General features: G+C 38.2%; 1 protein-coding gene and 1 pseudogene across 1 annotated transcript; both read left to right on the top strand.

Annotated features, from left to right (window-relative positions):
• The first annotated feature begins 607 nt into the window (after positions 1–607).
• Positions 608–2,179, top strand: JRKL (JRK like). Its single transcript, XM_007451250.1, has one exon. The coding sequence runs from the start codon at positions 608–610 to the stop codon at positions 2,177–2,179; it is 1,572 nt and encodes a 523-aa protein (XP_007451312.1).
• Positions 2,180–9,845: 7,666 nt separating this feature from the next.
• Positions 9,846–10,884, top strand: LOC103080278 (sodium/potassium-transporting ATPase subunit beta-3 pseudogene; annotated as a pseudogene).
• Positions 10,885–14,039: the final 3,155 nt, after the last annotated feature.

Genomic DNA, 14,039 nt, shown 5'->3' with positions numbered 1-14,039 from the left:
TTACGGGGTCCTGTTTCCAACTGAGGTGGGGAGAGGGGGCTCGGCGGGCAGTGAGGAACGGGGAGGACTGTGTAGGCTAAGTACGCCAACGCGGGGAAGTGGGGCTTGCGGTGAAGGGGCTGACTGCTGGGGAAGGAATCCAACGTAACTGTCCCCCTGGGGAATGGGGCCAGTCCCCGACTCCCTGGCTCTTCCGCTCTCTGCTGTAACTTTGGGGTGTGGCGGGGGTTAGTGACGGCCGTTGACCCGGGATCTGGGCGTGAAAGAGGCTTGTGGTCACGATGGGGTTATAGTCTTTCTCGCGGCCACTGGGGGAATAAAACAAATGTTTGTAATCCGGATTATCCGCGGTGACTTGGGGCCTCCTGTACTGCCCATTTAAAGTTAAAGGCCTGTTCTCTCAGACTTCCGCCCCCCTGATCGTCCTTTGCCGTCTCTTTGCCAGCCCAGCCCAGCCAGGGAAGGGGTCAGGGCCACCAGGTGCCTGGTAAGGTTGAAAGACTGAGTGTGTAAGGCTGTGTTAAAGTGAGTCTGTGAGAGAAGGCAGGATTTAGAGGACTGCTTCTGTGTGAGTCTGGGGTGAGTCCCTGAGTCCCAGAGCCTCACCATGTCAGGGAAACGGAAGCGTGTTGTGTTAACTATTAAAGATAAGCTTGATATAATAAAGAAACTTGAAGATGGAGGTTCTTCCAAACAACTGGCAGTGATTTATGGAATTGGCGAGACAACAGTTCGGGATATAAGAAAAAATAAGGAAAAGATTATAACTTACGCAAGCAGTTCTGATTCCACAAGTCTTCTGGCCAAGAGGAAATCTATGAAGCCATCCATGTATGAGGAACTGGACAGAGCAATGCTGGAATGGTTCAACCAGCAAAGAGCAAAAGGGAATCCCGTGTCTGGACCAATTTGTGCAAAAAGGGCAGAATTCTTCTTTTATGCTTTGGGAATGGATGGTGATTTTAACCCCTCTGCTGGTTGGTTAACTCGTTTTAAGCAGCGGCACAGCATTAGAGAGATTAATATTAGAAACGAAAGATTAAGTGGAGATGAGACAGCTGTGGAAGATTTTTGCAACAACTTTCGAGACTTTATTGAAAGAGAGAATTTGCAACCGGAACAGATCTACAATGCAGATGAAACTGGACTGTTTTGGAAATGCTTGCCTTCCAGGACTTCAGTAATCAAAGGTAAATGCACAGCCCCTGGGCACAAGTCAATTGAAGAAAGAGTCACTATCATGTGTTGTGCCAATGCAACAGGTTTACACAAACTTAAGCTTTGTGTGGTGGGGAAAGCAAAGAAACCTCGCTCCTTCAAGTCAACTGACACCTCAAACCTGCCAGTCTCTTATTTCAGCCAAAAAGGTGCATGGATGGATCTTTCCATTTTCCGACAATGGTTTGATAAGATCTTTGTGCCACAAGTTCGCGAGCACTTAAGATCCAAAGGCTTGCAAGAAAAGGCTGTGCTCTTGTTGGATAATTCACCAACACATCCAAATGAAAATGTCCTGAGGTCAGATGATGGCCAAATATTTGCTAAATATTTACCACCTAATGTGGCTTCGTTGATTCAGCCCTCAAATCAGGGAGTCATAGTTACAATGAAGAGAAACTATCGTGCAGGTCTTCTCCAGAACAACTTGGAAGAAGGCAATGACCTGAGATCATTCTGGAAGAAACTAACTCTGCTAGATGCACTTTATGAAATAGCAATGGCATGGAATTTAGTAAAGCCAGTTACCATTAGCAGAGCATGGAAGAAGATTCTGCCTACCATAGAGGAAAAAGAAAGCCTGGACTTTGATGAAGAAGATATCTCAGTGGCTGCTGTGGCTACCATTTTACAACACACCAAAGGATTGGAAAATGTGACTCCTGAGAACGTTGAAAAATGGCTTGAAGTGGACAGTACTGAACCAGGCTATGAAGTCTTAACTGACAGTGAAATCATCAGAAGAGCACAAGGCCAGACAGACGAATCCAGTGAAAATGAGGAGGAGGAAATAGAACTGATTCCAGAGAAACATATTAATCATTCAGCTGCTCTCCAATGGACTGAAAATTTATTGGATTATCTAGAACAACAAGGTGATATGATTCTGCCTGATAGACTGGTGATACGTAAACTTCGAGCCACCATCAGAAATAAACAGAAGATGACAAAGTCAAGTTAGTAATGGCATATCACCATTACCATTGTTTTGGTAATGTGTAACTTTTGATCTCTGCAGTATGGCGTAATTTTCTTGTGTTCTGAATTCTCAGACACAGCCCTGTGAAATACAGATATGAAAAATGTATCTGAAGTGGTTTGAGGATTATGTGTTTTGCAGCATCTGTCTCTTGTCCCTTTATCTGTGTAGATAATCAGAAGCTGATTCTGTATAGGTATAAATCACACATACGTATGTATTCACTTTTGTAGATCTACAATTATCCCTTCCATGACAGTGGCATTCCATAAATTTTCTAGCAGAAGTTACAGGTAACAGTGAACAGATTGAGCAGTTTCCTGAAATCTTTTGTTTGATTTGTGAGGGCTGCCACAGTAATCTTTCTTTGTGCTAACCATCTTAAGTTGTTGTTTGTTTTGTATATTTGTATACACTGATGGAATGAGAAATATCTATATTGTTAGATTTCAGGGTGATCTATAATAATTCAAAATGAAGTTCAAATTGAAGGGGAAACTGATCTATGAATTAAAATAACTTAGAAATCATGCTTTTCTTACATTTGTTTGGGGGGGACATTTTTCTGGAAGTAAAGTAAATATAGGAAGTGATTGCTAAATTAGAAAACTATTGGAAATCTTATATATAAGATATGTAGAAACTGGGAGTTGAAAATTTAGGGAACGTTAGGTTATTTATACAAAGGGAATAAATAGGCTCGTTTTAATTGGGTCTTTTTAAAAATTATATTATTAATTGGATAAGAGTATAGGTTTATTATTTATTCATCTAATTATAGTACAGATTTTATAATGTTACATGTGATGTGAGCTCCCACCCTATATGTGAGGGAATATCTTGGGTATTTGAGTTTTTTGTTTTTTGTTTTTTTTACTATGCACTTGAAAATGTCTATAATTTGAAAAAGTTCGTCATACCTTCTCCTTTTATTTGATATGAAAAGAAGAAATGAATAAAATATTTTTAATAAGCTGTAAATTATCTGTTTTATGAAGAAAGCAGAAATAATTATGGAAAGTGCAGATTCTAAGGAATTTCATCATTTATTATTTTAACATTTGTAAAAAGGTATTCCTGAATTCATTAGAATTTTGATAAACTTGCTTAACAATGTAGTTTTATTTGACATTGAAAAGATATTACCTATATGAATATTAATTTCATTTGTAATTTAAAAGCAAAGTGTCTGCATATTATTTCATATTTTGGCCCTAAATTAAAAAAAAAAAAATTGTTCTCTATCAGTCATTTTTGAAAGGTTTAACTTTTTCATTGAAATACTTTGCATTTTATAATGACTTTCTTAGAACTCTAAAGCTTCAAAAATACTTGTAGCTTTCCATGATTTCTGTTCTCTTCATGATATATGTCTAGGTTTTTTAAAAAGACTTAACTGTAACCAGAACTGTTTAAAAATTGTATTTGTTGCATGAATTGCCTCAGAAGTTAACATACATATTGAATCAGATAATCACACATTTTGCTATAAATTAAATTGTATATAAATTTTTTTTTCATTTTTCTAAAATGAAAATATTTACTAAAAAGCTTCTTGGAATTTCTGTCTGGAATTGCTCACTGTTTTTAAAATTAACCTTGTCAGTGAAATTCAGCTGTATCATTGCCACCTAGTGGTAAAATTAACATTACTGTTAAGCTGTGTGGTTTTAAACTTTAATATCTAGTAAAAGGTTCACTGTTTTGTGGCCTTGAGTGTGAATCTTGTGACTCATTCTCCTGTGAGAGACTGGCTCTTCTTTCTTTGGTTTGTAGCTATTTTCTCTTTTCTGAAAGCTGCCAACAATGGTAAACTAAAAGTTCTGTTTTGGACTCTTCTATCCTTAAACATAATTACAAAAGCTGCCAATTACTCAATACCATGTTGTGTTCTAAGCAGTGTATTTATATCAGTAACCCTAAAATTATGAATTAGGTGGAAATACTGATGCTCAGATCATACTCTTAATTGCTGAAGATCACTTCACTACAGGTAAGAATTTAAACCCAGGTATTTGATGCCAGAGCCTACATTTATTTTATCCAACCTAGGCTAACCTCTTAACCTTTCCAATCTTCAAGATTTATTCCTTGCCACCTTCTTCCGCCACCTGCCACCAGTGTCTGAATTTACTTATCTATTTTTCAGTGCACTTGTGGTAGCAATTGCCCTTTCCTTTTACCCTTTTATGAGGTTAGCCCTCCTCTTGCACTACTCTCCATTTCCCTGTTTATCCACAGCCTAATAGCATTTGAAATTGGGATCATCTGTTTTTTGATTTCTGGTTAGCTGTGCTCAGTGAGTATCCTTTCTCACTTCAGCAATTTAAAACCCACCATTGGGAAAACAATTCATGCAAACCTTTCTCTTTAGTTCATGAGGTAATCTCAAAGAGAATTGAAGAGTTGGCACAGTATAGTCCCAACATGAAAGTCTTGCCTTCACAAAGTTGTTGTAAACCACTACAACCAAAGGCACATTAGCATGTATACACTCAGATCCATACAGATCAAAGGGGGAAAAAATAAACCCCCAAATGAGATGATATGGTGAAGAGAATGACCGTTAGGTTCAAATAAAAGAGGGGGGGGTTAGATGAGAAGAAGAAAATTAAAAGGAAATGTGGCCTACCGGGAGGTTTGTTTTGTAATGATGTGAATTTTTACATCCTAGTTCCAGGTTACTGGTATGTGTTGCTCATTCGTATATGGTCCCTGTAATCTCTGCTTTTCTCCTATTCACCTTTGGAATGTTAAGCCGTCAGCACCAACTTGAATGCATTTGATCAGTAGTTGGGACCGTTTGGTGGATGACACCAGAAGCTGTTTGAGTACCATATCTGCCCCAAAGTCATAAAGTCTTAGTTTCTAATGCCTCTTCCGTCAATACCCCACCGAAAGCTCTTTGGCTTTCTATTGCTTTATTAAGAAATTAGCCATAGGATCATGTTCTCTAGTCTTACCAGGTTTTCCCATTGATGAGCCTTGATCAACTGAATAATGTTTCTCTAAACCCACACTCTTAGTAGCCAAGAATGTTGTGAGGGCAGGATTACCTGCAGAGGTTGATGCAGGAATTTAGAAATTTCCCTTTTATGAGAGATTTGGGCTTTTGGGGGGTGGATGAGTGAAAGGAGTGGAATTCCTTGCCAGGTTTAAATTCAGTGAATCAAAAGTTCATTGACTACTGGAGGTGATGTGTTTAGGAAAATATAAAGACGGGGAAGAGTGGTTCATGTACTAAAGATCTTGAAATCAAGGTGGAAAAAATAATATATTTGAGAAAAAACAAAGCCATCTGGTTTAATTGTAAACTCATATAAAACAGCCAACATAATGTGATATGGATTATGTGAGGAAACCATAATGATTTAGTTTGCTTATTCCTTCAGTGGCTTCTACTCTGTATATCCTCTACATTTTCAGCTTTTCTTTTTTTGGTTTTTACTACTCCTGAGTGACTTCATCCATTTCCATTACCTGCATGCTTATGATCCCAAATCTGTCTCCAGTCACCCTGAAGTCCAGATTTGTATCTTCAATTGAGAAGCAGTATTTCAGTCTGGAAGGGAAATTTAAATTGTTTTGCTTTCCATCTATAGTAAACTGTCCATTAGCATCCCAATGTCAGAGCCAACTAGATGCGCTAAGGAGTTTTTAACAGTGCCAAATTAAGCTAATCTATATTGGTCTGTAATATCAAAGTAGATACTTATCTTTTCTTATCTCTCTCTATATATACATATATATCACCTTCCTTAGTTAGCCTTTCCTGATGCCCTTGCCTCTGACCATTTCTTCCTATGGATAGCCATAGTGGTTTCTGTTTTTCGTACCCTTGTTACTACTCGAGTACTAAAATTGAGTTTATTTTCCAACCCTTAACCTCCTTAAAAGACTATCATTCAAACTCTTTAGACCGAATACGTTCCTTAGAAATGTACTCTTAACTGTTTTCCCTATTTAAGGCAGCTGGCAAGTTTACACAGTAACTAGTCACATGCAATTAGAAGTTGGGGGTGAAAGAATGCCCAGAGGGTAGCAGTCGCTGGGAACACCTAATAATGTGAAAACTAGTGTCTGTAAGACCTCAGATTCTGTAAGACTTGTATTGTGAAGTGATTTTTTGATGTGTATCTCAATACTGGACTATGAGATCAAGGACCATAGAATCAGTGCTTTGAAGAATAGTATATATTCATTCAACAAATGTGTACTCAACAAACACAAATTGTATTGTTTCTGTGTGTAAGACATTCTAGGCAATAGATGGGATACATGGATTAGACTACATTAGACATAATAGAGAAGAGGAGACAAATGTAAAAAAAAAGAATGAATTGTGTCACATTCTGATGGAGTGCATATACAAGACTAATATGAGTGACATAAGGTAGTATAATCTGATAGGAGGAGTAAGTCATAACAATTGAGTTGGTCTTGAAAAATAACTAAAATTTTCATGATGCTTTACTGTCTTCAGTCATTGCCAAATGTCCTCCAGGGGGCAAAATCATCCCCAGTTGATAACCATGGTTGTAGAGTTACAAGCTTACAGGTTTTTGGTCTGCTTTCCAAGTTATTGAAGGTAATACTTGAAAAATGTTTTTACCGCTATTTCATCTTACCAGCCTCTGCTAGTTGTTTCCCTGATGCCTGCTTCCTGATCATTAATTAATTCCACACATCTGAGATTTTTGTCACAGCAGCACCCCATTTCAAGGCACCAATTTCTCTGTTGATCTGGGTAACTCTAGCTGATGAAAAAAACCTCAGAATTTTAGAGACTTATAATACATGTGTTTCTCTGAGTAATTTTGTGATGATATAAAACTTGGTTGAAGTGTGATTTTCTTCAAGTTGTGATTCATGGGCCCAGGCTCCTTCCACTTTGTGATTTTGTGCTTGCTAGACCCCCTAGAGTCTTCTACATCCAGTTAGTAGATAGGAAAAGAGAGAATGAAGAATATACACTGCTTCTTAACTTCCTTCATCAGAAATGATATGCATTATTTCTGTTCATATTCTAATGATGAGCACTCCTCACCTGGCCCTACCTTGATACGGGGGTGCTCAGGAATAACTCCCTAACTAGGCAGCTGCTTCCTAATTATGGCTTTTTACAATGGAAGGGGAAGGTGCACATTTTTAGTGAATAATTAGCCCTTTCTGAAACAAAAGTATATAATTGCAGTTCTTCTTATAGAATCATCCATGGAGCTTTAAAATATATCAGTGTATCAGTCCTACTCGGAAAGGATCAGATTGCAATTTGTTTAGTTACAGTGTATTTATTTTTAATGTTGCAGAGAATCACTAGTATGCAACCAAAGTTGAGAGCCACAATATTACAAATTTGCAAGGTGAGCGGAGTAGATGTGGAGACAAGAGAATAACAGGCTCCTTTGATGGACCGTAATGTCAAGACCATGTACAGAGGTAGAGTAATGAGGAAGCTAATTAACAAGCAAATAAGCATGTATATATGTCTCTGTGTGTTTTTAGGGGGTAGCTGATATCAGAGGACAGAACATAGATCTTGAAAGGAGGAAACTTGTGTCTGAGTCCCAGTTCTACCACTTTTAATTTCTAATTGGTTCTCTTTCATAAGTACCTATTCTTTCATGTATACAATAATTTTCCTTTATTTGAGTGTATGAATTTTACTTATTTGAAACATACAGTTTGACTTCTCTGTGATCCCTCACCTTTTCCTACCCTTTACTGAGTTCATAGTCCTTCGGGGGCTACTCTGTGTTGTGGTGCGCGGGCTTCTCATTGCGGTGGCTTCTCTTGTTGCAAATCATGGCTCTAGGTGAGCGGGCTTCAGTAGTTGTGACGCACGGGCTTAGTTGCTCCGCGGCATGTGGGATCTTCCTGGATCAGGGCCCGAACTTGTGTTCCTTGCATTGGCAAGCGGATTCTTAACCACTGTACCACCAGGGAAGTCCCCATTTTGGTCATTCTTAATTGTGCATTCTTCACTGTAGCTGAGATTGCCTGAAAGAGTATGACTTCTGCTTTATACAGCATATATTATGGGAAGTATAGAAACATCTGCTAAGGTTTGGTTGGAGCCATTGATAGAACAAGGAATGGACATTATATCCTGTCAGATGTGGAACTTGAGAGCTAATTTTCTGAGCTCGGATGCTCCCCACTCCTCCGGAGTTTACCAGGTACCAAGGGTGTTATTCTGTTAATTACCCGAAGCTCTGATTCTTCCTGAGCACAGGCATCATTTTCTTTTGTGCCTAGCCTGGAAGGTGGTGGTATGTGCCTGGATCCTTGCACTAGGCCTCTTGTTGGTTATATCCGGACTCCTGCCCCCAGCTCTTGCCACCTCATTATATGGAACACAATTTTCTCACACAGTTTATGGTCCTCCAAAAGTTTACCTTCCTGTTTTGAAGATGGCTATACTTGGTTCTTTTAGAAGTATATACATACATATTTTTTCTATTGTTGATATAGTTGATGTAAGATGAGAATGAAGCATCTGCTCTCTCCATTTATTTTGATATCAGAAGTCCTAGCCGTGTGATATTGGGTGAGTTTCTAAATCTGAGTCTTCTTATCTCTAAAATGGGGATGATACAGATTGTTAAGAAGATTAAATAAAATAATGTACAACACTTTGTGAACTAATATGTTAGTTTTTATATTATTAATAGGAAGGATTAAAGGACTAGAGGGCATCAAAGATGAAGAGAAGAGTGGGAGAGTAAGATAATTGAAAGAATAGGGTTTTGTGGTCAAAGGGAGGAATTATAGAGGTCAAGATTGGCAACTTTAGGTATTTACAATGTGTTGAGCCAATATATACAATCAGGCTCTGGCATGCCTTTTTCAATGCCCTAAGCGTCTTTCTCTTACATAATGTGGGGATTAAACCTTTTATTCACACTCTAAGTCAGAAGGGGCTTTTTTTCCATATTATAATTATACAACGTTTGTATATTCTCAATTTGAAGACCTCTCTAAAAGGGGAGAGTGGCATTTCAATATATCCTAAAGGTGTCAAGTCAACAAAAAAATCAATTTTGGTTGCAAATACCTTACAGTTATACAAATCTAATATTTTAGGCAAAAGTTAATAAAGTTTAAAGGAACAGATAGAAATCTGAAAAGGAGAGATGGATAAGTAAAGGAATATCAAATAGATTAGTGACAAGCATTTGTATAATCTTTTATCTTTTTCTGAATGAGGAAAATAAAAATATGGTTATAAAACACGAGTCATAACAATTATTGCAGATTTATTTTTAAAACATTTAAAAAGTATCATATTGGGATGATTTCAAGTTGACTGAGAACAGTTGTGTGGTTTCGGTTACCACTGAAGAGAAACCAGATAGCAGAGGGAGTCTACTTTTTCACTAATAACATTTTGACGGAAGATGAGAGAGATGATTGGTATTTGTTGCCACTCTGAAATTAAGAGAATAAATGGGAGGTTCCCGCGGCCGAAGCGGCGGCCCGGCGCAGCGCAGTCTGCTTGAGAGCTCACCGCAGCGAGGAAGTTTCCTCAGCTGTCCCGCCTTCCGCCGCAGTCGCCGGGCTGCGCTGCTCCGGCCGGGACGCGCGCCTCTGCGCTCCTCGCAGCTTCCACTTAGCAGCCGCTCCCCTCGCCGTCCGCACACACATCATGACGAAGAAAGAGAAGTCATTCAACCAGAGCCTGGCCGAGTGGAAGCTCTTCATCTACAACACGACTACCGGAGAGTTCCTGGAGCCCACCGCCAAGAGCTGGGGTTTGATCTTGCTCTTCTACGTAGTTTTTTTTTTTTTTTCTGCGGTATGCGGGCCTCTCACTGTTGTGGCCTCTCCCATTGCGGAGCACAGGCTCCGGAAACGCAGGCTCAGCGGCCATGGCTCCGCGGCACGTGGGATCTTCCCGGACGGGGGCACGAGCCCGTGTCCCCTGCATCGGCCAGCGGACTCTCAACCACTGTGCCACCAGGGAAGTCCTACCTAGTTCTTTTATGGGCTCCTGGCTGCACTCTTTTCATTCACAAAGTGGGCTATGCTTCAGGTTCTGAACGATGAAGTTCCAAAATATCGTGACGAGATTCCTAGCCCAGGACTTACGGTTTTTCCAAAACCAGTGATGGCGTTGGATTTTTCATTCAGCTTGTCTAATCCAGAGTCCTATAGAGGGTACATCAATGACCTTGAGAAATTTCTAAAGTCATATGGCTTAGAAGAACAGAAGAATCTCACAGATTGTCCCGATGGAGCATATTTTTGAGCAGAAGTGTCTAGATTATACTTCATGTCGGTTTCCTCTTGTCTTACTTGAAGCACGCAGTGGTGTGGATGATCCCGAGTTTGGCTACTCCACAGGAAGCCCTTGTGTTTTTGTGAAAATGAACAGAGTAATTGGATTAAAGCCTCAAGGAGAACCAAGGATAGAATGTATTTCGAAGGGTGAAAACACAGCAGTGCTATCAACTTATGCTTCTAATGGAACGATAGATTTAAAATATTTTCCATATTATGGGAAAAATTTGCATGAGAGCTATCTACAGTCATTTGTTGCCGTCCAGCTCATCTTTGGTAATAGAAATAACATAAACGAAGTAACAGTTGAGCGCAAGATTGATGGATCACCCAACCTAAAAAAACAGGATTATCGTGACAAGTTTTTAGGACGAGTTGCATTCAAAATCACCATGCGTCCATAGTAGGAGTTAGAATATCTCCACAGAGTAAACGTTGTGCTGTCTGTCTTCATTTGGTATCGGCTGGACCTGCCATTCCAGAATTATGAGACCACCTTGGAGAAAGGTGGAGTGGTACATGTTACTGGGGTAGCATCGTAATGTGCTTCCAGATCATAGTGTTCAGTGTCCTTCAAGTAACTGCCTGTTGCATCTGCTGCCTTTTGAACCATGTACAGTCACAAGATAGGACTGTGAACAGCTGATTCTGAACATGTAAGATGGGGATTTGTCCAATTTTTACGTGGTTTAATTGCCTAGTGTCTAAAGCTTAATGTGCTCTGCTATGTAAATATTTTATAGATTTAACACTGGTTAACTGTCACATTTTGATGCCAGCAAAGTTTTAGGGGATAAAATGGTACCTGACCAACATCAAATGACTTTATAGCTGCAAGAAATGCAGTGTGTGGAGAAGCTCTGTATGTGAGGAGGAAAAAGGAAAATAAAAGTGGATCGGAAAGATTAAAAAAAAAAAAGAATGAATGGTATTAAGCAGACAAGTATCTCTTCCATTGCCCCTTATTACACATAATGCCTTTTGTCTGTCAATCTAACAAAATATATGCCTTAATAGCAACCCATTGTCTGTAGACTGAACCCAGTTCTCTGCCTTTTGCTATTTGATCTCTACATCCTCATGTATGTAGAGAATGACAAAGAAAGAGCCTGAGTGGATTTGTCTGGTACTATCAATTGACACAGGTAGTAGGAAATTGTCAGTACATATGTGAGGGGAAAAAAATATACAAATTTCATTCTTTATAAAAGAGTTATGTGATAAGGCTTTTCTTGTATGAGGCACGTAAACACAAATTTTTGATGCGGAAATATACGAGGGCTCCATGGCAACTGAAAACAAAAGGCTGTATTTGGTCATACAATTAAAAACAACTATTTTCTATTTTCATTTCAGAATTTAGGACTAGCTTATTTTTATTCTGTGTATTACAGATATTTTAACAAATGAAATAAAATTGAATGCAGTGTGGAAAAATCAATACCATGAATTAATTTTTAAGCTATATTTGTACATTCATCAGTAGAATCTCCTTTTTTCTAACCTTAAAGGGAAAAACTGTTTCACATAATAAACAATAAATGTCGCTTAGATAAACATTTACCCTCTTTTAATTCTAGTACTTTTTAAGTTTCTTTAATGTGACTATGAAATTCTGTCATTTATTCATTTGTTCATTTATTCATTCATCTCAAATATTTACCTACAAATATTGACCTCCATAACCAAAAATTTAATCATTCTCCAATGTCTTCTTGCAGATTTGTGTGATGATGAACTTGAAATTAAATCCTTATATATTTTGTATGTTAGAAAAAAGACTTTTCTACTTTAGTCATCAGTGAGTTGATGGAGAAAGATACTCAGTAAGATTGATGATTTTTGATAAGTTTTAGCATACAGACTGGTTCTTAAAACCTGAGTTATTTTGACTTTATCATTTAAAAGTGCTTATAATATGTAAATATTTATTCATTGGTTTCTATAAACACTAGATACAAATAATCTGCTTTCTGACATATAGTCCAGATATTTATGCACAATACCATGCTATATTACCTAGAGATGATTTGCTGGCTTAAAAAAGAAAAAAATACAAATACAAATAAAAGCAGCAAGTTAGAGAAAAATGTTCAATAATGGTTATATTCAAAAAGTATTAAAATGTCTAAGATAGGAGTTTTGTCTTTTTTTTTTAACATCTTTATTGGAGTATAATTGCTTTACAAAGTTGTGTTAGTTTCTGCTGTATAACAAAGTGAATCAGCTATATGTATACATATATCCCCATATCCCCTCCCTCTTGTGTCTCACTCCCACCCTCCCTATTCCACCCTCTAGGTGGTCACAAAGCACCGAGCTGATCTCCCTGTGCTATGCGGCTGCTTCCCACTAGCTATCTATCTTACATTTGGTAGTGTATATATGTCCATGCCGCTCTCTCACTTCATCGCAGCTTAGCTTTCCCCATCTCCGTGTCCTCAAGTCCATTCTCTACGTCTGCGTCTTTATTCCTGTCCTGCCCCTAGGTTCCTCAGAACCATTTTGTTTTGTTTTTTTTTTTAGATTCCATATATATGTGTTAGCATACAGTATTTGTTTTTCTATTTCTGACTTACTTCACTCTGTATGACAGACTCTAGGTCCATCCACCTCACTACAAATAACTCAAATTAGTTTCTTTTTATGGCTGAGTAATATTCCATTGTATATATGTGCCACATATTCTTTATCCATTCATCTGTCGATGGATACTTAGGTTGCTTCGATGTCCTGGCTATTGTAAATAGATCTGCAATGAACAGTGTGGTACATGACTCCTTTGGAATTATGGTTTTCACAGGGTATATGTCCAGTAATGGAATTGCTGGGTCGTATGGTAGTTCCATTTCTAGTTTTTTAAGGAACCTCCATACTGTTCTCCATAGTAGCTGTATCAATTTACATTCCCACCAACAGTGCAAGAGGGTTCCCTTCTCCACACCTGCTCCATTTATTGTTTGTAGATTTTTTGATGATGGCCATTCTGACTGGTATGAGGTGATACCTCATTGTACTTTTGATTTGCATTTCTCTAATGATTAGTGATGTTGAACATCCTTTCATGTGTTTGTTGGCAATCTGTATATCATCTTTGGAGAAATGTCTATTTAGATCTTCTGCCCATTTTTGGATTGGGTTGTTTGTTTTTTTGTTATTGAGCTGCATGAGCTGCTTGTATATTTTGGAGATTAATCCTTTGTCAGTTGCTTTGTTTGCAAATATTTTCTCCCATTCTGAGGGTTGCATTTTCATCTGGTTTATGGTTTCCTTTGCTGTGCAACAGCTTTTAAGTTTCATTAGGTCCCATTTGTTTATTTTTGTTTTTATTTCTATTACTCTAGGAGGTGGGTCAAAAAGGACCTTACTGTGAGTTATGTCATAGAATATTCTGCCTATGTTTCCCTCTAAGAGTTTTATAGTGTCTGGCCTTACATTTAGGTCTTTGATCCATTTTGAGTTTATTTTTTGTATGGTGTTAGAGAGTATTCTAATTTCATTCTTTTACATGTAGCTGTCCAGTGTTCCAGCACCAATTACTGAATAGGCCATCTTTTCT

The sequence above is a fragment of the Lipotes vexillifer genome, unplaced genomic scaffold (assembly GCF_000442215.2).
Source record: "Lipotes vexillifer unplaced genomic scaffold, Lipotes_vexillifer_v1.1 scaffold1396, whole genome shotgun sequence".
NCBI lineage: Eukaryota > Metazoa > Chordata > Mammalia > Artiodactyla > Lipotidae > Lipotes > Lipotes vexillifer.
Note: the sequence above shows the minus strand (reverse complement) of the source record. Positions and strands in the feature narration are given on the sequence as shown.